Here is a 24,994-nt window from a genome sequence, read left to right as displayed (position 1 = left end):
CAAACGAATGACGGATGATGATGATGATGATGATTGAAAGAAAAAAATGGGGATTGTAGCCCTCATCACGAGGGCCGGCTACCCTAGATGACGGAACATAGGCGGTAGTGTATCTCTTGTTAAGGCCAGGTAAAACAGCAAGATGAGAATGAGACCTTTCTCCTGGAATAAGTTTCTAACGACGACACCCTTATTTTCTCAGTTATCAGGCGAGTTTTTTAACACATCCGGCATAAACGTAACAGCTAGGGTTGTACCCTGTCTTGGGAAACATCGGCAATCTTGATATTGTCTGGTACAGTTGGTATCAAGTACTGTGATACGTCACGAATTTATTGAATGTCCTAATGAATTCATGGTTAAGTTGTAAGTTGTTAATGGTTTGCCAAAAATGTGTCACCCGTCTAAACCTGTCGCTTTACCATTACCCTCACCAACCCGTGTTTGTTGTTGCACATTCGTGGAACGGAACATAAATGTTATTTTTATTTTCAATTCAATTCAACGCTACCCTTTCCAGTCGGAAAGAAACACAATCGCCGTCCTGTTCGTTGCATTGCACTTTCCCCGTCTCCTCCCGGCTGCTGCTGCTGCCTTTTCATTAGGACTTCGCTAGAAAGTTTTATTTTCTCGCTTTTCCAAAGTACAAGGCCGAAACAGAAGGTGACCCCCACTGTGAGAGATCCCTCTAAGCCCGAGTGGAAGTTGTTACTGACCTCTGCTCGCAGAAGGTCGATATTGGTTCTCACAACACGGCCATGTAAGGGCTGTGTCGGCCTGAAGTTATTTCCCAGGGGAGCCTTTGGATGAAAGGTGTCCCCCTGCATAAGTTTTCTCGTGGCGAACAACTGCTGCCGCGTCATGTACAGCGGTCGGTTCATCACCAGCCACGTGACTGTTTCGTCACATCCGGGCGTCGTCATGGACCCTTCGTACGTCATGTACGCGTCTGTATCCGGTAGGAGTTCCCTGATGGAGAGGGACTGTACTGGAACGTGAGAACCTGGTAAAAAAAAAAACAAGACAAGAAATGTAACATCAAGATTATATGCGGGTTTAATCTAATTAATTAATTAATTTAGTGTATCTATTCATGCTGCAAAGCATCGCTTTCCGCTACAGTTTTTTTTTTTTTTAATTACACCTTTTGTGTTTTTGTTTGTAGGTTTCATCATGAGTTAGATTCGTTTCGGTGTTACGTTCATGCTGAGTGTTCATAACATGTCGAGTTCCGTCGTCAAAACATTGAAAAAAAAAAAAAAAAAAGACAAAGAAAGGCGCTGTTTCGCGGTCGCAGTAGAGGTGGTGGAAGATAGGCTTGTGACGTCAACTTTCCTTGTGACGTCACCGCTTGACTGACTTCGATTTAACCAATCGCTGCTTCCTCTTAAGAACGCTGATTTTGTCATTTTTGGGCCCGTGTGTCTGCGACGTGTCAAAATGACTCACAGAGTGTCGTGTGCGAAGCTCTCTGAAGCCTCTCTGTATTTTCCAATACCTTCGTTAGGGCGTCGCCTAATTTTCTCTCGTCTGCGCCTGCACCACGTACTTTGCTGCTTCGCCGCAAAGCTATGCAGGCAAAGCACGCTTTACAGGCTCGCAAAAGACAAATCACCCTTGTTTTCCAATCGGCATTTGAAGTAATTTATTAATCGCAATAACGTTGACAACGAAGCGGTGACACCAAAGCGAAAGCACATCTCACACGGATACCGGTAATTGGCAAGCATTTGCAGGAAGGCAAGGACTCGCTTGAATAACTGAGACAAGCTGGAATGCCACGCCAGGAAGTCGAGCGCCAAAATGCTTTGTCAATGCACTCGTATTTGTTCATGTCACTGACGCACTGAAGAACACTAGGCGTATTATATTTTTCTGTTGTTACGGAGAAAAGACGGATGTTTTTTTTCCGAAGCGTGTTATGACAGATTGGGGCGCATACATTGCGTGCAGCGGTTCTATCTACGTGAAGGTGCATGTAAAGTAGAATATTGTCGACACCAATCGGTTGATTAATGAGCTGTATATGGACTGTGCTGATGCAAGCAAATTAACATACGTCGTGCATCGAATGGTGGGAGAATCACAAAATGAAAATCACGTCAATTTGCATTTAGAACACATTAAGATGCGGTCTCCGTGAAAGCACACATTTTAATGGAGCTGAGCAACTTGGCAAGTGAAGTAGCAATAAGCGTATCCGATTAGTACAATGGTCTTTACATTTCTGAGAGATTTTCGCAGAGCCGCAGAAGCAATTTTGTTCAGTTTTCTTTTCATTTTCTTTTTCTAAACGGCGATGCAGACGTTTACTCTGCACAAATACATCTGCGACGTTTTTAAATAGTACCGAATGGTACAGTCCTTCATGAAAGTCACCACAGAGAGACAAAATAATTCCTATCCAATTTTGCTGATGGCACATTAGACGATGTCCAGTTTCTTTACCCAGGTTACATATATCCCCATCTTAACGAAACCGTTACGTAACCACATACTCCTTGATTAGCAATGCACATCTAAATGTGTATTTAGGCGTAATGGTCTATATTAAAAAAAAAAAAAGGTTCCGATAATACTGCGTTGTATTTGCGGGAATGCTCACACAAAAAGAGGATCGTCCTCCAGAAAGTCCTACGAAGCGGAAACCTACAAAGCAGGGACTGCTGATTAGACATGGTTTCTATATCGTATTAGAACATTGTGTACTCTAACAGTAAGGTAATTTGGGTAGATTTACACGTAACGCGTGTCAGCCTACAGTATAGCTAATAACAGCCAACAGTAGCTAATTAATAACTCAATCCTATATTCATCCTATATTGACAGACAGACAGAGAGAGAGTTATACTCTTACCTTTGTACCCTATTTGTAGAAGTTGACTCGTCAGAAGCCGTAGCTCCAAGTTAGCAGTATCGCTAACCTGAAACGAGCATGTCACCACTTAGCTCACACCCCTTAGCACCCCTTACACGTGTCACCCCTATAAGCACACACTCGATAGTCACCGAGAACACATTTCTTTCCAGGTACACACATATCGCGCGCTGATATGAGCTGACTTTAGACGGTGTAGACAATGACTCTAAACGTACCTTGATAATAACTGCTAATGCTACGATGCCTTGAGCGCGTTGCCGAGCCTCGGATACGTTGGAGTAGAGGTCGCAGTTGTAGCCGAAGATCTGAAGCTGCAAAAAACAGAGACGAAACAAAATTCAGACTGTTTTATTGTGTAGTTACACTCTTCGGGAGCGCAACATGATTGCGCAACCGGCGCGAGAAGGAAAACGGTGATTTTCAGTTTTGCCTGTGTACCCGCCATAGCGGGTCAAAATTTTACAACAACAACAACTTTATTTGATGATGAGCGGGGTAGAACTTCGGTACGGGGGTAAAACCCTGGTAAAACCTCGGTCTAGTGTTTCTTGTGGCGCTCTACAATATTCTGATTGACACCTCGGTCCTTAAACGAATATTCTAATTTAACTCTCCTTAACTTACCAATATTTTAAAAAATTTTTATTAACGAGTTAGCTGCTTCGTCTTATCTAACCAATTAATTAGGCACAATGAAAAATATACTGGTGACTACGATACGCGACTGCTAAAACATTGTTCGTTTCATTCGCGTAGAACATCGAGTTTTTTTTTTTGTTTTTTTTTCTTTTTATCTGGTGCTCCTTAACTGGGACACCTGCACGTCAAATAAATGTTCTTTCACGTTCTCTTGCTTCAACGTGTGTCGGTACACGTTCGCGCTCAACACGCACTCTCTTAAAGCGCATCATTTTATTAATGCACTAAACTCCACGTGCATTCAAAACTTCCTTCTCTCGTACAAATACCTCCTTGTTTCAGCCACGAGTACATTAACAAGTACGCAAAAAGAAACAAATAAAAGAGGCGCCCTCCGACTTCCGCAACTTACGCTCAGCTCCCCACAGCACTATCCAACAACATCGCCGCCTCAATGAATCTGCCCCTGGAGCCCCATCCCAAAAATCTCTCCCGCGCGCTTTCTCAGAATGACTTCCATCCTCTTCTACTCCGCACAAGAAAGAGGTCGAAAGGCCGGGGGGGTTGTACGAAATCTCACTAACTGAGCAGTCAGCCAGGTGCAATAAGGCTATACCTGAGCTGAGGAGAGAAGAGACAGCGGTGGAAGAAGCCAACATTGATCGTGCATTGACTGCGCGAGACTTTCGGAACGACGCCGTTCTGCAGGGGAGGCAAGAAAATGTGTTTTTTTGGGGTGGTTAAGAGTGGGTGGGTGGGTGAGTGGGTGGGTGTGGGGAGAGAAGGAGGGAGGGGATGAGTCGTTATCCCCGACGCCGTTCGATGAGACGACGTCGTAGGACTCAGTATTTGCGTAATTGGTGTCAGCCGACCGCAGGGAATCAATGGAGACCACGGTTGTGCTGTTCCCCGTCTTGTTCGCGGAATTATCGACCAGGTTTGCAGAAATTGATGGCACCCTTGCACGCAGCACTGGAAAAGAAAGTCCAATATTGTCCTACGCAGGTTCGTTCCGAGTTTTCTTTCGTCTCTTCTCCTATCTTCTGTGCGACTTAGTGGCAAAAAGAGCACGATAATGAAAGATAAGTCGTCGTAGTTTTTTTTGTTCTTTTTTTTTTTTTAGTGACGAAGGTGGAGGTATTGTCGGCGGGCATGGCGTTCCTTCGCGCGTAGCGTGGGCTTGGAGTGACCGTAGCGTGACTGGCTATCAGTCGGGATCCGTGGGCGATGTATAATGCGCGTTATTTTGGTATTCAACGAAGCACTCGCGTGTTTTAGGCCGCTCGCACGTGATGCCGTTTCCATTTCCGCAGCGAGAGGAGCGTGGGAGAGAGGGAAATTATGTTTTGAGGCGGCTTTCTTTGCGTAACGACATTAAGTAGGGATTCTATTTGCGTTGTCGCAGTACACGGTATGACGCCCAAGCCAATCATTCCATTTAAACAACACCGCTTTCATCGTGCTACCTCCCACAAAACACGCGGGAGAGAGTCAGAAGAGGGTGACTGGGGGAAGTGAAGAACCTTAGCGAGTCCTCGCGCCAAAAGGAAGTCCTGCCAGCGTGGTGTAATGGTCAGCGCGCCCGACCGGCAGTCAAGAGGTACAGCTTGGGACAAAAGTTTACGGAACACCAGGGTGTCGCATTTCTCCATTGGTGCGACACCTTAGCAGCAAACAGGAGCAGACAAACATACTGAGAGATGGATACAATAGCCAGTCACCTGTTTCTTATTCGATCTGTTCTGGAGAGCTAACAGGGGACCGCTCCGATGAACAAATACGCCAGTGCCGTGTTCCGTAAACTTTTGTCCCAAGCTGTACTAGTTCGAGCCCTTCTGCTCCGTCAGGCCTTTTGACGTAAATGCGTCTTCAAGTTCGGTACGAATACCGGGATGACATCCCAGAACTCCGAGCGACACACGGCAATTCAGAAACGTTGTAAACCTTGAAGTTGAAAATGTCGAAGTACGTCGTGAAAAAGTGGAAGCAGAACCATCGGAACGCAGGTGGAGGTAGAGCAAACCTCATTACAGATGCGGAGGAGTGTTGGCTCTACAGATTGAGGAAGAAAGCCGTGCAAGAGCAAGACATGAGGAAAGTGGGTAGGGTCACGGGCTTGGCACAAACGTCGAAGAGCAGCACCGAAATTTCGGCTGGTCGACTTCAGCAGGTCCCAGTGGTGTGGAGGACAAAGCTACGGTGACGGAACCGACTCCGATGGACGTGGACCATCCATACGAAGCCAACGATACTATATCATGGGTCAGCCTGGGGGTCCCAATGGTTTCCCTGGAGGCGCGCGAGGTTCGGCGATCGCGCGCGCGGCTATACTATGTCAGCGTATTGGTAGGCGGCGTGTCCACACTTCATCGAGGCACTTGTTTCGAACGAGTTCGGTTATGCTTGCAGTGTGTGTGTGATCGCATGTGGTTCCATCCCGATCTTAAGAACGCAAGAGGAGAAAAATTACGGGACACTAACATCAGTGCTTTCTGAAAGTGGCGTGGCATCGATGGACGGCGGCAAGGGCTCGTAAACGATTTTGCAGTTTTACTGGCCAAAGAAAGAAAAGATTTTCACGTCGACCTCACGGAAGTAGCACAGACTACTACCCACCCCATGTTTAATCAACATAATGATCATAAAACCCGCGCATTATAATTGCGTACATTATCCGAAATGGTTCCCCTTTTTCGGCGTCTGCCTCGTGTTTCTCTTAACCTTCTTTTTCCCAACAAGGCTTCATCCGATCTACCCAGCGTGTTTAATTTTTGTCCGCACCGCCGTATTGTTTCCCTTTCGCGTGTGTTCCTTAACGCCAAAAATAAAGAAAGGCGTTTGTTTAGCTATTCAGTGTCCTCGAACGGAGGAACCAAGCAGGCATGAAGCGTACTACTTGCATCAACTTCCACGTCTCTCTTTTTACTCTGTGTGTGTGTGTGTTTTTTATTCTTCCGTGCTCACATTAAATAAGCCGATCCACTCTGAAAAAGAAAAAAAAAAGAAAATCGAGGAAAGTTCAAAACAGAAGAAAGAGAGACCGCTTTTGAGCAGCTGCGTCTTGGCCGCGTGGGCGTGAACATGAACATGCGTGCGCCTGATATTTCATCGACATCGGTGCTCTCTCTCTCTTCGCATAATGCTCCCTTTCTCTTTAGTTTTTAATAAGTTCTTCTTCCTTCCATAGCGTGAAAGAAAGCGGGGTCCTTTGAGAAAATTATGATTAAGGAGGCAGGGCACAAAAGCAAGCAGAGGCTGCTGCGAGCATTTCTTTCTTCCTTTTTTTGCCTTTTTCTCTCTCTCTCTCTCTTTCTCTCTCGTGTACGTTTGCACGTAATAGAAAATGTAGCCTGCACGAAAATGAGATTTTTTGTGTGTGTTATCATTACAGTTTATATTAATAAACAAAATTGCCCTCGTGGTGTCGGTGTCGGCTGAGCGTAAAGTGAGCTCTTTTACCCTCCCCCGTTGGAGGTTAGTTAAAATGTTGGCAGCCATCAGCAACTTCTGCATCTTCTTCTTCTTCCTCCTCAAAGGTTCTGACCTTATTAAGTCTCGCGCGGAGCCGTGTAATCCTCGTTACTTTCCAAGACGTGCCCCTTTGCGGTTCGAGCGTTACGAATTTAATTCATGAGCTGCGGATCGCTAGCAGTATATATACGTGGATTTCGAAGCACCGCGCTGTCTCGGCGTTTTCTCCGGGTTTTCTCCTCAGAGGCAGTGAGCGAAATGTCAGCACCGTTCTCCGCGAAGTCTGCCCATGACGTACTTCATCACTTGCACCAGTTACTTTGGTGGAAAACCCCTGGAAAGATGATGCCAATGAAGGTGGGCAGGACGATGGCGATGATGCTGATGATGATGTGTCTTACTGATGTGACGGTGTGTTACTCGTCTTGTGTATTGCTTCTTTGGTCGCTCGAGTACGGACTTACGCCAGCCAGCCCAAACTATTCTTCAGGTCCCACTCTCTTAGAAATGAACTTCACCGCATAGCACGCTCCTAGACACTCATCACCTCGAATGATATCGTTATCTTCCCAGATTAGTTGAAAACCAGGGGCGTACGCCTTTTTTGTGGCAATTATGAACAGCGTAAGTGTCACCTAAAAGGCGTACACCTCCCGTCTTCAAGAAATCAGGGCAGATGACGATATCATTCGAGATTACGCGGTTGACTAGGAGCGTGCTATGAGGTGAAGTTCATTTTTAAGAATGCAATTTTGTTCGGTGAGGAAGTTCTGAATTGATACGGAATCTACAAGCGGCGTAGTCGGGAGTCGATACGGCTGTACTTTCTGAAGTTTTCTCTGGAGGAGTCTTCTGGACAGATGTCGGCACTATTTCCCCTGAAGGCGGCCTGTGACGTATACTAACCCCTTTATCTCCCACTCGTTCCTATCGTCCTTTCCCCGTCTGTCTCCGTCCGTCCACCCCTTATAGCCGAAGTTGTATCGCGGTGCTAGTGCGGAATAAAAAAAAGGTGTAGTCACTACGCATTGCGCAATATGTGGCAATGAAGCCAGCGCATCAATCGTGAAATTAGAGTTTTAGTTGTAGCGTACGCAATTACTCTTGGGCACGCAACGAGATGAACTGTTCGCTCTGCGCACACGTGAAGCACAAAGCGACGTTAGACGCATGCGGAGTGTACATCCGTTATTTCCGTGCGTACGCAAAGCGATTGCGTACGCCGTACTACAACTCTTTGTTATCACAGTTCTAAGGTTATCGAACAAACCAGGGTACCACGGGTACGTAATACATATAAGGTGGCAAAAAGAGAATGACAATTAAAGATAAGCTCGTAATTTCAGTCGCCACACCACCATCAGCGATGCACTCTTAAAAATGAACTTCACCGCATAGCACGCTCCTAGCCAACCATCATCTGGAGTGATATCGTTATCTGCACTGATTTGTGACACTTATGCAGCTCATAATTGTCACAAGAAAAAGGCGTACGCCTCCCGTTCTCAACAAATCAGGGCAGATAACGATATCACTCGAGATGATGGTTGGCTAGGAGCGTGCTATGCGGTGAAGTTCATTTTTAAGAGCGTGGGCTAGAGTATCACCCCCGGCGATGAAACTTCCCATTCATCATCTTAAAAATAAAGCTGTTGTTGCTGTTGTTGTTGTTGTTAATGCAAATCCATAGAAAGTGGTAAAAGCGTACCTCTGCAGGGAATGCGAATCCAGAGACGGAGTGTTCGGATCCTCTGTCGTCGGTCCTTCCGAAGTGCAGATGCACCTCGTACACTCTGTACTGGTAAGACAGGGGACCCTGACTGATGTTCACTCCCAGTGGGTCGCCGGCCAGGTCTAGCCGGAACACCACGCTTTGGCCTGTGTTGTACACCACGCCGTTGACCTGGCCGTAGAAAGAAATGCGGTTTAAGTAACAGTACAGCAAAACTGGTACCGCGCAGAGATAATCACTGTTAGAGGAATATACAGTGGATGTACGAGCGCAGGATTGTTGGTTACCCCTCCCGTTATTAAGAAAAAAAAATTGAAGAACGTATGTTATTTAAGCACATGACGAACGGAATGATTCAGTTATCTATACGCATATAACTTGTATAATATTTGTTATTTAAGACGGTGGAGGATACGTTGTTGCACTGCTCGTCCTTTTTGGATAGTCACTGTCATCCTTGACGAACCACTCAGGACACAAAAAAATATTTATTTTACTTTGCATTATGAGACAACACCGTTCAAAGATTCAATAGGTACACAGAAATGCTGTCTGCGAACGTTATGTGTTTTCACGAATCTTCTAAGGAACTGTTTACACTGAACACAGGTTTCGGTTTCGCAACCAAGAAGGTGACGTCATCGCTCGCGCATTGCACGATAGCCAGCAGTTTGGTGAATAAGGACCATCGTAGGGCAACAATGTTGTCAGGCGCAATCCAGATCGCGCATATCATTACGCCATATTTTCTCCAAACAGGTAATTTAGTAGTATGAAATTTCTGCGTCTCGTAAAGAAACGATATTTTGCGAGAATACAATGTGTGGCATGTAGATTTTATGGTAGCGATTAGAGCTCTACGTTAAACGTTTAAACGTCAAAACGTTTACACGTTTTCTTAAGAAACGCATTTTGTAACACGTTTCACAGATAAACGTTTTCTTAAAACACGTTTAAACATGTTCTGTTAGATATACGTTCAACAGCACGTATACGTTTTTAAGCGTTTTCCCAGGATACGTTTAAACGTTTTCGTTCGCATAAACGTACAGCGGCACGTATACATATATAAACGTTTTCTTAGGAGACGTTTAATCGTTGTCTTTCCTCCTCTAAACACTGCAGCTTACTTTCCTTGAAAGACAGTGCAGGGTATCGTTAAAGTGGCATGCTACTTTGTCCCGCTCATTTGTGACGGTCTTGTGTTTAATAAAGAACAGTCACAGCGCAGAGCGCATTTTATTCCGTTTCTTGGTGGTTAATAGAGCGTTGCCACGACCCCGTTCGCAGCGTACACCGAACTACGCTCCGCGTGCACTCATGGCGTTAGGATCGCTGACACTCCAAAAACGGAGCTTTATCTCATCGACATCGTCCAGCACAATTACAATTCTGGGTGTTATCCTTTTCTCCATCCCAATTTGTTCATAACGGGAGGTGTACGGCTCTTTGTGGGAATTCGCGTCAGCGCATCATGCCACAAAAGTCGTGCTCATCCCCTTTTTACCACTCTGGCGCAAGAATGATATCATTCGGGACAGTGATTGGTTCTTCACGCCAATGTTCTGGTCAGTGTTCTGTTCTGGCCAATGTTCTGGTCCGCCAACAAATGTTCTGGTTTTAGAGTGCAATAATGGGAACCAGTAGGAAAGAGCAGGTTACATGCGTCAGGATAAAGTAGTCGCTCAAGGTGACCATCTTCCGCGTTGGTCTTTTCACCAAAATACTACTCGCGTAAAGAAGGTAAATACGGAATTTTTAGTATAAACTACCCAAATGATTCAAACGTTATCACCGACATTACGAGCTCGACATGTTTAAAATTGTAGTGAAGCACGTCGGTTCATAATGAAATGTACGACGAAAATGAACACTGATAGAGCGGCTTAAAAGCCAAGCCAAATATGAACTGAAGTAATAGGCTACTTACAACACAGTGAGAAACTGGCGTAGTTGGTAATTACTGATGGGAACCATGGACGCGCCTGGCATAACGGGGCAACGTCTGTCTCTGTCCCCGTAATGCCTGGCGCGTCCATGTTTCCCATTAATAAAGATAAGAATTTGCTTAAATAGCTACCCGTTTCGAAAGGCGTTGCGTTTCGTATTAACAAGACGCTTAAACGCTTCACCTTGACATAACGTTCAACCGCTTCATTTTAACAAAACGCTTAAACGTTTCACATTAACGACACGTTTAAACGTTTCGCATTTACAAAACGTTTAATCGTTTCGCATTAACCAAACGCTTAAACGTTTCGCATTAACAAAACGTTTAAACGTTTCGTAAGGAAACGTTTTCCAGACTATACGTGAATCTAAACGGCGTATAAAACGTTTAAACGGAAACGTTTTAAACGAAAGTCGGAAAAACGTGTTAGATCCCGAGCCCTAGTAGCGATGTCAATGGGTCTCAATAAATCAGGTAGGTTTTCCAAAGGTACGAGATCTATTTCGGAAAGCGACAGTCCGAACACAAAGCCAAGCTAAGCAAACGTTGTCATACGCTTTCCTAGGATGACCAGGATAGGCACAGTGCAATATATTTCAATTAAAGTCGTCAATTTTTTAAGAGCTGAATTTTATTAGCCAGCGCTTTGCGCTCTCGTGACTCGTGACGTCATTGTCAGAACCGTCCTGTCCTTGTTCTGCAAAGCAATCGAGCCCCTGCTTCGTGACAAAACTCAAGTGACAGTGTACGGGGTTCAGTAGAGACGAAGTTCACTCTCTCTTTTTTTTTAATTAACGTATTTGTATCATACTATTGATTAGGAGCCCTGCGCTGCAGCTTCAGAAATATGCAGAAAGGCTCATCTTTTGAAAGAATAACACGTACCACTCTACAAGAGCATTGAACATTTATGTAAAGCAATCACCACAGACGTTTGTGCAAAAAAGCGTGGTCATCATCATCATCACTAGGCAAATACTGAGCGATTTTATGCCAGACAAGAATGCCTCGAGGTTGACGAAGTGTTAAAGAAGGAAACTGAAGAACAGAAATTGACCTTTAATGCTTCTGTTGGCATTCAGTTCTCTGAGATTCGCGAAGAACAAAAGCTAGTGAAAACGAAATGCGTGCGTTTCTGCGTGAAACTTGTTTTTGTTTCAATAATGCAACTGTGAGTGTGTGTGTAAACATGTTTCAAGTGCAGTAATTCTTGGGTGCGTCAACGTGCATGGTGATGCTTGAAACATGTTTACTCAACTTGTGAACGCCAAATGCCCCTTTCCTGTCCGTCACACCTAACCCTTTAAATACCATGTCAATGATGAGGACGGTGCTCAGAAGAAGAACAGTCTCTGTTCGAAATATGGGCGCCTCCTGCCCTGAGGCCTGTCTGTTCGTGCCTTTCCTGTCCTGTTTTTCTTTTTCCTTTTTTTTAGGGCCAATGGTGTAGCGTGTGAGTCACTAGCAGCTATTTTTAATTTTTTTATGCCTCATTCAACTTAATCAAACGTTACCTCCCCCCACGAACATAAAATGGCGACCCGAGAGACGCCGAACCCGCAGATTAAAAAATCAATACAAAAACATTATCAAAATGAGTATAATATCATACCTGGTCTTCTCATATCAGTCTGGTAAACCTCACCGTTCCTTTCTTCTTTTAAATTGCAGTTGTACTTTCCGGGAATTTTGCGCTTTCCGACATTCGTCATTTTCCCTATCGCATTTGCGGTAATCTCTGCGTTGTATCTGTCGTGCCGTAACGATTTGGCGTCTTTGACATCGAATCATAGAGAAGTCAATACTGTCGAATTATGTTCGTACCTCCCTCCCCTGGAAAATAAAATAGGTCCGTTCCAAGCGCCTCTGCAGTCTCACACGTGCCGTAGCAACATGTATCTTTCCAGGTAGAACCCTCTACTTCCCACAGTGACATATCTGTCGAGGTGTGCCGTCAGCCTATTAGTCCAAGCCTAGGCTTCTACTTGTGCAAGGAGGGTATTTGCAAAGACATTTAGGAAAGTTCGAGCATACCGCGAGCATATTAGAGCGTACCGGTGGCATCTTCTTTTAAGGCCACAAATAACTAATAAGGGTATTATGCTATGAACTTTGTGCTACTTGGCAAAATCAAGTTGCAACTCTTTGGTGCTCACATCTTTTCGCTTATCTGCGTTGTCCTAACGAACCAGAAAAAAAATAATAATAATCGCCGTCACTAATCGGACATAGTAATGGGTTGAATACCCTATACACCACAAGTATAGGGTTTTGGATTTTTTCCATATTTATCGAAAAGAATAATCTAACAACGGACGCCGATAAAATTTAAAATTATTCAGATTTGTACAAAAAGCTCCGCTTTTGGGTTTTTCAATGACCGAGAGCTCAGCGAGAAAGACCAGGCCCTGATGACTGTTTGATGAGGTTTGTTTCTTCTTGTTCTTCTTGCGACACGGAAGGGCCGCTCTCTGGACCCAAATCCACTGTGCAACACTCTTTCACCTAGAGCATACTCGAAAGCATACTAGCATACTAGATACTAGAGCGAGCATACTAGAGCACACTCGACACCTAGAGCATACGAGTAACGCGGGTCAACCTCACCTCGACAATTGATGTCCCTGAATGGGGCACCATATATTTAGTGAATCTACTCGACATGAGAGCATTTTGTGGTCATTTCAGCCATTTCCCAGTACATATAAGGGAACCGTCTGAAAGTCCTGCCGAATCATTTTCCTTATTTTATTTTTTTTTTCAGCGCAGCTTCTAACTATTTTTTGTGAGTACGTCATTTCACAGTTGTCGCTATTTTTTTTTTCTCTCCCAATATCGAGTATGAACTCAGCTACAGAAAAAAACAAAATGAAAATAAAAATAATAAACGACGAAAGACCCCGAATTCTCCGAAAATAATAAACTCCGAAAAACATCCTCTCAATATGCGAGACACTGGGAGGTGGCGGGTTCGAATCCTACCACAGGCTGTGCTGTCTGAGTTTTTTTTTTTCTTTTCTGGGTTTTACGAAGACTTTCCAGACGAATGTCGGCCCAGTTCCCCCGTGAAGTCGGCCCAGGACGCGCGCTAACAACTCCAACTAAGTGACTGATGTTTCACTATTGGATGTTGCTCACTTTCACGAGTCCTCTATATGTTTCCTGCTGTACGTACTGCCAGCAAGATTAAATTAGACCATTCTGCTCACCCAGTCTACCCACGTGGGAGAGTCGCACCGAAAACGCACCCACCAGTTCCCGTTTGTTAGACTGGATCGTTCACCCCATTGTTTCTCCTGGATTAGTCATACGAAGAGTCGTAGCGGGCATCAAAAGAAAAAAAATCCTAAGCTCAACAGATTTAGATACGTGTACTATATAGCCTTTTCATACGTTGAATTCCATAGCACAAACGTACACATCCCGTTAACAAGCTTTCCTGTCGAGTTAAAACGGGGGTTGAGCCCGCGTCAAAGAGAACAAAGCCCGCATGTAAACGCTGGCGAAATACAAGTTTGCGCTTACATGGGCGCGTCTGTCGTCATTCCCGTTGAACTTGCAGCAACATCAGCAACCGAGTTAGCGACAAACGCAATTCTTTTGAATCTGCTCATAAATGAAAGTCGACTATGCACGCTAGGGAGCGCAGCGAGCGTATACAAAGACGCTACGCGCGCTGAAGTCGAGCACATTCAACAGCCCACAGCGCCGCTGTGTTGACTTTTCCTCGTTGACGCGCTTCGCCAACGGCACCTTTGCTGAGGCTGTAGCGTAGCGCATGTATTTGTTATTATTCTATTAGCGTGTAGCCAGAAAGATGTTTTCGGAGAGCACTCTCTGTGAACATCACATGGAGACTACACTCTCAGAAGAAAAAAAAGAGAAAAGTGTGGTGAAATAATGGTGAATATAAGCTCATGGTAACCTACCAACATGCCATCAAATCAAATAACATGAGTTTTCTTAACATATTAAGATTGAGAAAGCCCACGCCTACATATAACTTTCGTACGGCGTACGAATGGGATATCCCTTTTTCCAGGACGACCTATGGGGACCAGAGGGTTGCTTATCAAACGCCGCTTTTACTCTCATGTTATCCAGGTCTCGTAACCTATGGTAGGAAGCAGCTTCGCGACATCTTTCAATCTTAATACTTGTGTGCTTTGCTGTGCCCTGCTTTTTATCTGTTGTAAATCATCGAAAAGAGTTAATACCAGCTTGTGTTTTTGTTCTTACTGTTGCTGTTCCGTAACCCTATCATTGTTATTGTTTTTCTTTTTCTTTTTTTTTTTTTTTTTGCTATCAGAGTGTAGATGCCTTATGTTGGGCTTTCAGATGATGTGCGTTCAGTATTAATATTCAAATGCATCTCAATGCCACTGCCAACTGTAGGAGCTCGGGACCTCGTCAAGCTGCCCCGAGCAGCTTTTTGCCCCGAGTCTCCGCACTGTTACAGTGAAATAAAGATTTGATTTGATTTGATTTTGATTTGATTTGAAACGGTGGAGTTACCACCTTGATCAAGACCACAAGGGGTGTAACTGCCCTCGTTACCACCTTTATGGTAGGGTGATAAAGTCTTGAAAATCTTGTGACTGTGTGCATTTAACGCAAATGCTGCGTCTCTTCAGCCGCTTTCGACGGCTCAGTCGGTACCACGTCCTTCTGCTGATCCCGAGATCGCGGGTTCAAACCCCGCCGAATACGGTGGGAACTGTTGGAGATTTGGGTGCACGTTGAAAGAACACTCAGGTAGTCGAAATTAATCCGCAGACCCGACCCCTGTGGCGTCGCTCGTGATCGCAGTTGTCTCGCGACGTAAAGCCCCGAATTATTATTCGACCCTTCGATAGGTGGCGTAGTTACCTGCTGCATGCGGAAACGTCACACACTTGGATGGGGTGTAACATTGCACCCATAACCAGGGGTGTAACTTTACAACCTTTTGGGCATCACATATGTAGCGAGCCAGTTAAGCCCCAAAAGATGTAACTACTCTACTTTTTTTTTTCTGACAGTGTAAGATTATTTTACCACCGTTTTCTCTTTCCCAAAGGTATGAGCTTTTTTTTTTTGTGGGGGGGGGGGTTGAACCCCCGAACCTCTCCCTCTCGTCTCGCTATACCACTGTGCTGGAAACCTATAATGAGCCATCGTGCAAAATATTTTTGCTGAACGGTGCGTCGTTCATACGCAATTTAATTTACGAGAACACCCTCAGGAACCAGCCACGAGGGGCGTAATGACGACAGCGTGACGTAATCGGATCAGTGTGACGCAGCATCGGCGTAGCGAGCAAGCGGGCGAGGTTTCGTTGCTCACTGAAAAGTTCTCTGCTACGGACACGACGCGGCGCTACACGCGGCGTACTCAATACGTCATTGAGTGACGTCAACGTTCACCTTGCGAGCTCTCTAAAGGAATTAAAAAGAGTGTGCAAACCGAACACCTCTTTCTCCCTCTCACGCGCCAGGGGTAATCTTTCTAGCGCGAGAGAGGCTGTAACTGTAGACTGTTATTTGATGCACAATCCGCCCCCAGCTAAAATAAAAATTTTACGGAGAAGGCTTTGACAATTCACTCAATGATGTCCCCTCACATATAATGTGTCTCGACAAGTCTTACGTAGTAAATAATTAACGAGTGACTCGTAGCTGTAACTAGTTGCTTTTGCACTGGTTCCTTTTTTTTTTTTTACTACCACTTTTGTTGATGGCAATTGTTAAATGCGACTCTAATTAAGTTATTCAGGTATTTTCGTATCATCCCATGGTTCAATTTCGAAACATCGATCTCTCGTACGTTAAAGCGTTACAGAGACGAAGGTAAAATCCTCCTGCTGAACGACTTTCTTATTCCAGTAGGTAATGTATTGTAACGTATTGTAATGTACTGAAGCGACTGAAGCTTACTGATGACAGCGTCAAAAAGACTAAACTATTGCCTAAATGTAACAACAACGTGGTGTAATTGCCGTATGGACAGTACAAGCGTTAAAATAAGGGGTTTGAAAGCCACCTTTAATCGGGACTATTTTATACTCGGGACTATCGGGACTATTTATTATAGCTGTAACTTTAATACCTCTTTAAATGACTTACCCATAGCTGTATCTCGTCTAAAGTATTATTCGTAATAGAAATATTTTTTCCAGTTTTCATAATTCGAAACTTAATTAATATTCTGTTTGAGGTATTCATAATTGTCACAGCTGGGAGCAGCACCAGCAATTTCGGGCCGCGGATACTGTGAAGGCTTCTTTGGATACAGAGCAGTACAAACTATACACTCTAAGAAAAAAAGGAGTAATTTTTACTCCTTTCGGAGACTAAATGCTTTGCCACAAAAAATAGTCCCTTTCAGGAGTAAATGCACGGGAGTAAATGAATGTCACAGAGTGGAGATTGCATTTCACGCTCTGTTTTAAGAGTCCCAGGTACATAATTCGTCTGCATGTATGAAAATACTTCGAATCAAACCGTCAACAGTGATATAAAATTTTGCGACATACATAGGGCACAATTTGCGCAGAAAGAAGCGTTAATTGTTTCTTACTCTGTGTAGGTGGAAAATTGCTACGTCGGCTGAGTTATACAGCCTTATGCCATCAAATTGACCAAGAGCACATATTTACGTAGACAGTATTGCATTCGGAAGACATTTTGCGAAGTTCAAAGACAATTTGCAGTCCTGGGGAGTAAACGTCGGGGTTAGAGGACTAAAATGGGGAGTAATTGGGGGGGGGGGACGCGCGAAACCGCGAGTTATCGCCATAACTTCTTCACTTCACGAGAAGTCGACAACACCCGCGACTCTTATTGAGCTGCGCTTTTGACCCTTGCACCGCGTCCAAACGTCTCGCGACGTAAAACACCCAATTATTATTATTATTACCTCGTCCCAACACCTGGTACCCCTTCGCCTCCCCCCTCCCCTCCCCCTACCTCCCTACCATTGACAGGCGCACGTCACTTTGCTTTCAAAACCTGCAGGTGTTACGTGCTCCCATCCAGATCTATACTCTTACCTGAACCCGGACGCAATTAAGAATGACAAGTAGGCTGGCGTGGCTCCGATATTGGTATCTTTCCGTCACGCAGTCAAGGCTATAGCAAAGCCGTTTCTTTTTCAGCTTTTCTGCTACCATATATTTGAAAGAGAGAGAGGAGGACTGTCCGCTTTTCTGACCGCTGAAGCGCGATGAGACCGGCTGTTGCCGTCTTGCCTCAACTGAAAACATCGCGCGCACCCTCTGTCTCTCTCTCTCTGTTTCCCCTCTTTCACCCTTGCCGTTCGAGATGAAATAAGGAAGCTAGGATGCCTATGTGCCGGAAATTGCTGCCGTGTTCGTCGCGCTTGCTAAGGTTGTCGGAGAATGCGATTGTTTAAGGGAGAAAGGGTGAGACAGGCCCCTGCTTCGACACCCGAGTGCGTCTCGTTGCAACGCTTCTAACAAGCGCGTGCGATTCCCTCGGTATTAAACGAACGTGCGTGTTTTCTTTTTTTTTCCTTTTTTTTTTTTACGTTTGAAGGCGCAGTACGAGATGGAATGGATGGTTAAACGCTGTGTGGTGGTACTTTATTGGCGGATGGGCGTGCGGAGATAACTGGACTTTTCTGGAAAAATATTTGAGCAGTTGAGCAGGAACCCGAAACTAGAAAGTAAACTCATAATCGCATGGCAGCAATGTGTGCCATATTGGGAGTGCCAGCGGCGCAAGGAGTCTATTTATGCAGTGTTGGTTGCTATTGATAAGTTACGAAGAACATTTTCTTTCGTCAAAACACATCTAGCGACACAGACAGCTTACACCATACTTATTTGTACCACAAATTTCACATTTCTAACAATAGAGAGTTCTAGCTGTATAGCGTACGCAATGGCCTTGCGCATGTTAGGAAATAGCGGGTTCATATCTCGCACGCGCTATACGCGAAGCCATGTTCGACCCCTATTGAAAAAAAAAAAAAAAAACGTCAGACACTTCGATGTACCATCAAGATATTTTGATGGTACATCAGAATGGCTTGATGGTCCATCAACCAATCTGATGAACACATCAAAGCATCCTGATGTACCATCAAGATGTTTTGATGGACAGAACTGAAAACATTTTGTACGCCATCAGGAGGCTTGATGTACCAACACAGCATTCTGACAGATCATCAGGCCATTTTGTACTCCGTGAGGCTGTCTTGGTGGACTGTCAGTATAGGATCTGACAGACCATCAAGACCAGTCACCAGGTTCATTCAGCTTGATGGTCTGACTGGTCCCAAATTACGGTCTCTGATGTATACCATCAGAAACTTGTCTGATGGTTTTTTTTCGATAGGGGCGCGCGTGGAGTATGCTCCCGCTATTTTCTTGCGTACGCGTTAGCGATTGCGTACACTGTAGTAAAACTCTCTAATAACAATAGTCAGCTTCCGAGTGGTCTCTTGAAAAGCCCATCACTTGTTACGGTACCGACAACATTGTGGCAGTGTCACTGTAGTGAAATGAAACCACGCCCCATTAAAGCTCTGATGCGATAGAATGGCTTGGACTGTCCGCGAGATAGATCATACCAGCATAAAATATATATATATATATATATATCTTTTTGTTGCATCACCACTTCCTCCCCCCTCTCAAGAAAAAAAAAACGAGGAAATAAAAAGCGCCAAATCTTTGAGGTAAAAATTCGCTGACCTTCATGTTGAAGTTTTATCCTCTTTACGAAAGAAAATTTTAAAAAATATATAACGCACAAAGAAATGTGACACATGGCAGTTAAAGTTATCCTTTTTCGGTGCCTCCCCCCCCCCCTCCCCCCATTATAACTGTACAAAGTGTGTGTCGTCTCCTGAGAAACCGGGTTGAGGCCATTGTTGGTCGGGCAACTCGCGACCAGTCAGTTCCAGGCGTGCTCTATCAGAAAGGGAACTGATGCTTGTCCTCTGGCGCTTTCCAATTGAGCCGGCCGATAAGCTCGCTCTGTGTGAACGGGTTTCTCGATGCGATTGCTGCTGCTGCTGCTGTTGTCATTGTGCAGGCCTCTTTGCCTCTTTGCGAGGGAGCACGTACCTCAAGACTATTGCCACTCTAGGGACATCTTTAGGGAGCCGAAGGAGCCCTTTAGATAGGGTGGCTGAGCGGAACCAAATGTCTTCTCACACACCCTATAAAATGTTGATGTCTGTATATGTGTGTCACTTTCGGTGCGTCCTGAGTTTTTCACTGCGTTCAGGGTGGCATTTCTAAAGGACAGGGATGATATGTTGTTCGGGCAGTTTTGCTGCTTTTTTGCGGGTTTATGCAACGTTGTCATTGAAGAGGATTTTGTGTTTACTGGCACGTATGATGTGATTGTATTTGTACTTATAAACGCAGATCTGATATCTGTAATAAAATTCTACACTGCGATAATATTCTATAGTGGCAGTAGATAAGGTTTTAACGTGAGACCGGTGTGTCGTACTTTAGAAGGTGAGCTAAACGAAAACCTGAAACGGCAGCTTGTGAACGGCACTATGTGTGCGCATGCAGCAATGTGCGTGGTGTCCTACTCTAGGATTTGGATGCACGACTCTACCCTTTATGGACTTCGCTGAGTACAGCAATTTATGTGGCGATGCTCCAGAAAGTTCGTTTTAATTTTCGTTACAGGCAGATGTCCTGCTACAGCGTTCCCACTTAGTACGACATATCGGTTTTAGACATATCCAGTATAGCTCCGAGAATGCCAATGTACGGAAATATTTGCTTTTCGATGGATCGACGAATGCCACAATCTTCATTTTCTCACGTCACGCGGCACCGAATGACTCGCTTACATAAGCAATACTGCAGTTACACATAAAGAAAGAGTGACTGGTATCCCCATTTTTTTTCTTTCAATCATCATCATCATCATCATCATCAAAGAGTGACTGGTAAACGATGTCGCTGCGGAAAGGAACATCGGTCGCCATGCAAGGAATTTGAGTAGCGAACATAGTCTGAACAGAAGTGTTCGTTCCCCACAAAGAAGTGCTCTCTCTCTTGATATATGTTTATCGAGTGATCTACCTCCCACGCGGCGGCTTTCTGCGCATGCGCATAGAGAGTTTTCGGTCTCTCAACGTTTGCATACAGAAGTATTTGTAAAATTGCTCGTGCCCGTGCATGTGCATATAAAGTGATTGTCCCTGCACATACATATAAAGTGTGGAACACTATGGAAAGTGATGTTCTGAGGCTGGAACACAGAAGAAAGGATGAAACACAAAGTCACCGAAAAGGTTAGTCAGCTGCAGGACTCGAACCCACACAGGGTGCGTTATTTGACTTGTCCCCTCAAAGTGACGCACCCTGTGTGGGTTCGCACCCGTAGATGTGGGTTCGAGTCCTGCAGCTGACTGACCTTTTCAGTGACTTCCTTCTTTCACATAAAGTGTGTTTGGTCTCTACGTGCGAACTTCTTCGGCAAAACCATGTTCTAGGATCAATGAATAATATGTTTATCTTTATTCTTTCTTCGTCGTCTTGCGCTTATTTTAGCCTTTTCCTTCCGCGTTTAATAACATAGTCTGATTCATTGGAACTAAACATTAAGAAACTGACGGATCTATTTCACATTCTGCTTCACTACAGAACCGGTTCCTATGACTTTAACACGAAGTTTATTCACTGCCTTGCCCGCATTTATGTTACTTCGTGCGGAATATATTCACTTTGATAGCCGACAACCTCACGCCCCTCGCGAGTGATTTTCTTCCGAATGCAACCCTTTGCTCCAAGTAAGCGAGAGCCCTTGCTGCAACATTTATAACCAATGAAGAAACCGATTTTCTCCGGAATAATGCATTCCTTTGGCCCCCGAAAGCTTTTGGCGCCACTTCAAACATGCTCCCCGTATCTAATCCAGCCGCCCTCTTCAGCGCAGATCCGAATGCTAGACACGCAACGGAGGCGCAGGTGGTCTTCCAGCATAGCGGGAGACTCCTTTTCGCATGCTTGTCCACTTCTCCCATTCGACTGAACCGAAGAAGGGCCAAAGGAAGGAGCTGCCGGCTTTTATGCTGCCTGCTCAAGTCGTACAGGGATCATTGTTACGATTCTAACCTATATGACAAAAAAAGCGCTTTCCAAAAAGAGACTGAGAAGACGACGAAGCATCTATACTCCCTCAGGATTTTAACCATTACCGTCTTACGTGTTACATCACGCGGCACCATTATCTTATTAGATAGTTTTAGCAGTGATGGCCGCTAACTACTTCTACAGTAGTTTAACTATAACTACTAACTACTTCGCGATGTAGTAGTTTAACTAGTAGTTCAACTACTTTTCAGGGGAAGTAGTTAAAACTACTGCTTTAACTACATCTCCAACTGCTCAACGATGTCCATCAACACCAATACCATTCCATACCATTCTTGGACACCTAAATATGAATCACAAACAGTGATCAAAGTGAAGATCTAGTACACAGGCACGGCACAATTGCTCTGCACCTCCGTTCTCATCAAACAAGTAGCTCAAGGTAAAACTCGGAAGCACAATCGTGCTGTAAAGCTTGCGGCAAAATCGGAAGTGGTTGGCGCCTGCAGTAACCTAACTACTGTAGTTAACTACTCGAAATAGTAGTTTAACTAGTAGTTGCACACTACATTTCTGCATGTAGTTGATAACTACTTTTTAACTACAATCAGGTAGTTTAACTAGTAGTTTAACTACATGTAGTTAACTACTGGCCATCACTGAGTTTTAGTATATCTTATATCTTTTAACCTTTACCGTCCTACATACTGATAACAGATCGAGACCTGGACATACGGCATTCGTCTATGCGAGAGCTGAGATAAAGGCTTGTTACGATAGTGGCTACTTGAAGTGCTACTTGAAGCAGAAGAAGTGCAGAAGTGCAGTTCTGAAGTGCAGAAGTGCTACTTGTCGTATATAGTGGGAAGACGTGTGCAGTTTCATTAGAGCTCACCATAGTATCATCATCCCGGCTATCGTCTTCGTCATCGGCTTGCTATATGCACGTGCATGCCTATATCCCTCTTCTTTCGTCGCGGTTTCGTTTAACAAACCACATGATGATGAATACGTGTAAATACATTGCCGGCCTCGGTAGCTCAGTCAGTATAACCTGTCGGCTTGCTGAGCTCAAGATCGCGGGCTCAATCCCCGCCGAGGACGGTAGCAACGTGGGCGAAGGTAAACATTGCTTCCAGCACCGTGTGTGGGAGGTACACGTCAAAAGAACCCCATCAGGTGGTCAGTCCTACCCTGCAGCACGTGCACCATGTCGCCACACTATAGGCTGCCACACCTTACGTTTAATTCTACTCCAATTGACCTTTTTTCACAATGGGCTATGCGCATGCGTATTACCTTGAGGCGCCGGAGAGGGTCATCTCCGTCTTCACTAGATGGCGCATCATGGGGACGACAGAAGTGGAGACCAGTGGCTACCCACGTGGATATGTTTTGACACGCGCCAAACGTAGTTCGCTGAAGAGCCGCAAGGATACGACGCGTATGTGAAAAAGGTCCATTTCACGTACACTAGCGCCACCTCCTTCGCCGAGCGGGTGTCGTTAGTACTACTATCCCGGCGCTGGGAGCTATCTTTCTATCGCGCTTTCTGCACTTAAACTTTTGCCGTCCACACTTGCTATTGAACATTTTTTTTTTTACTGTAGCTTTTCTTTCTTTCCCATACAGAACACTCAGACAATGGCACTGCAGCTTTCTGAGTTTAATACGTACACGCTTTTTCGTGCTGGGCATCTCTTTCTGTTACCTGATGAAGCGTGGTCCACCGTGCGAAAGCGTGTACGTATTCAACTTAGAAAGCTTCAATGTCATCGTTTGAGTATTCCACAGCCCTCTTGGACTTGTTTCTCCTTGCGTACCTGCTTTCCTTCATACACTAAGCGACGACGTCACACGTTCATGTCTGGAAGTAGCAGACGCTGGGAAGGATGCGAGAAATACGAGGTGATATTACAACTTTCTTGTGCGTCTTAGCAAAATGCTCGAAACGTCACGACGACGACGTAAATTTCGACGGAGCTCCAATCTTACAGCGCATGCGTGACATACAGTAGTGGCAACGTGCTCGGTCCATGGCCCCACTTTCATTGTCATTGACGGAGGTGACCCCTAATGGGCAGCCGGCTACAGCAAGCGGGAACACCACAGCACAACCTAGCGACATGTTTACGATTCCATATGGATTGTGTTCTCACCCTGTGCTTGTTGAGCGATAGTGGTTTGAGGCTGGGGTCGAAGAGTAACTGTTGAGGGTCGATGTTGATGGGTGATTGGCGCCTACCCGTGCTGCACAGGCTCCACGCAGGGTTCAGTCTACCCCAGAAGTCTGGACCTGCAGGCATGAATGAGCGATTAACCACGCATATCAGTCAAGCATGAGCAAAAACACTTTTTTTTTTCTTTCGGCTTCGGAATTACGTTAGTCAAACCAGTATCTACAAAGCGAAAGCACATGCATCCACTCAGTCCAGACTTGTGCGTAACGCGTTACTAGTAATTGCGTTACTTGTAATCAATTACTTTTTGAGTAATTTTTCGAGTAATCAGTTACTGTAAAGTCAAAGTAATTTTTTGAGTAATCAATTACTTTTCTGAGTAATCGATTACTCAGTAATTGATTACTTTCCTGGCAGAGACTAACTCATCTTTTAGATGTTCTGCCCCAAGTCAAGATCTTCGTGCCGTCAGCCTTTGTTCTGGAATTTCAGGGTCTCTCCCCCTAATCTGTTCCTACACCAGTGTGGTGGTACCTTTGTGGTAGCTTTGGTGGTTTAGTGTGTCATGGGGGGAAGTTCCACGCAGGATCTTCCACAATCGGGTCAACGTAGACGTACATATTTTTGGGTTATTTCAGCTCTTCCACTGTTGAACTTTCCTTTTTTTTTTTTTTTTGCTGAGGCACACAAAGACGGGTATAATTTGCGTGAATGCAGAGTAACGACCGGAGTAACGCGATACTTTTCTACTCCTTACTCAATTACATTTGAAGTCCTGTAATTGGTAACGGTAATCAATTACTTTTTCCGTACAAGTAACGGTAACAGTAATCAACTACTTTTTTCGAGTAACGGGCACAAGTCTGACTCAGTCCAATATTGCCTGTCACGTGTCCTCATCCTGATTCGCCTTGTTCCACCGAAACGGTCGAATAAGGGTTTGAGATTACAGTTGCGTCACAGTCTGTCTCTTTTATGGAACTCCTATTGGTTCATATTACTAAAACCCCCGGGACTTGGGAACTACGAAAACAGACACACACACGAGCAACGTCTCGGGGTTTTAGCA

General features: G+C 44.8%; 2 protein-coding genes across 4 annotated transcripts in view; one reads left to right on the top strand and one right to left on the bottom strand.

Annotated features, from left to right (window-relative positions):
• Window positions 1-24,994, top strand: part of LOC135394949 (male-specific lethal 3 homolog) — a 151,391-nt gene that overhangs the window by 72,725 nt on the left and 53,672 nt on the right. The window lies entirely within an intron of this gene.
• Window positions 1-24,994, bottom strand: part of LOC135394950 (carbonic anhydrase-related protein 10-like) — a 62,584-nt gene that overhangs the window by 6,162 nt on the left and 31,428 nt on the right. For both annotated transcript variants that reach the window (XM_064626053.1, XM_064626054.1), the window contains exons 3-7: window positions 23,905-24,041; window positions 8,700-8,894; window positions 3,097-3,192; window positions 2,858-2,924; window positions 717-1,003 (exon numbers count right to left, since the gene is read on the bottom strand). In XM_064626053.1, coding sequence (XP_064482123.1) covers window positions 717-1,003; window positions 2,858-2,924; window positions 3,097-3,192; window positions 8,700-8,894; window positions 23,905-24,041 — 782 coding nt within the window. The remainder of the gene's footprint in view (window positions 1-716; window positions 1,004-2,857; window positions 2,925-3,096; window positions 3,193-8,699; window positions 8,895-23,904; window positions 24,042-24,994) is intronic.

Source organism: Ornithodoros turicata, chromosome 5 (assembly GCF_037126465.1).
Source record: "Ornithodoros turicata isolate Travis chromosome 5, ASM3712646v1, whole genome shotgun sequence".
In the NCBI taxonomy this organism is placed as follows: Eukaryota; Metazoa; Arthropoda; class Arachnida; order Ixodida; family Argasidae; genus Ornithodoros; species Ornithodoros turicata.
The sequence above is the reverse complement of the archived record's forward strand: the minus strand, read 5'-3'. Positions and strand labels throughout refer to the sequence as shown.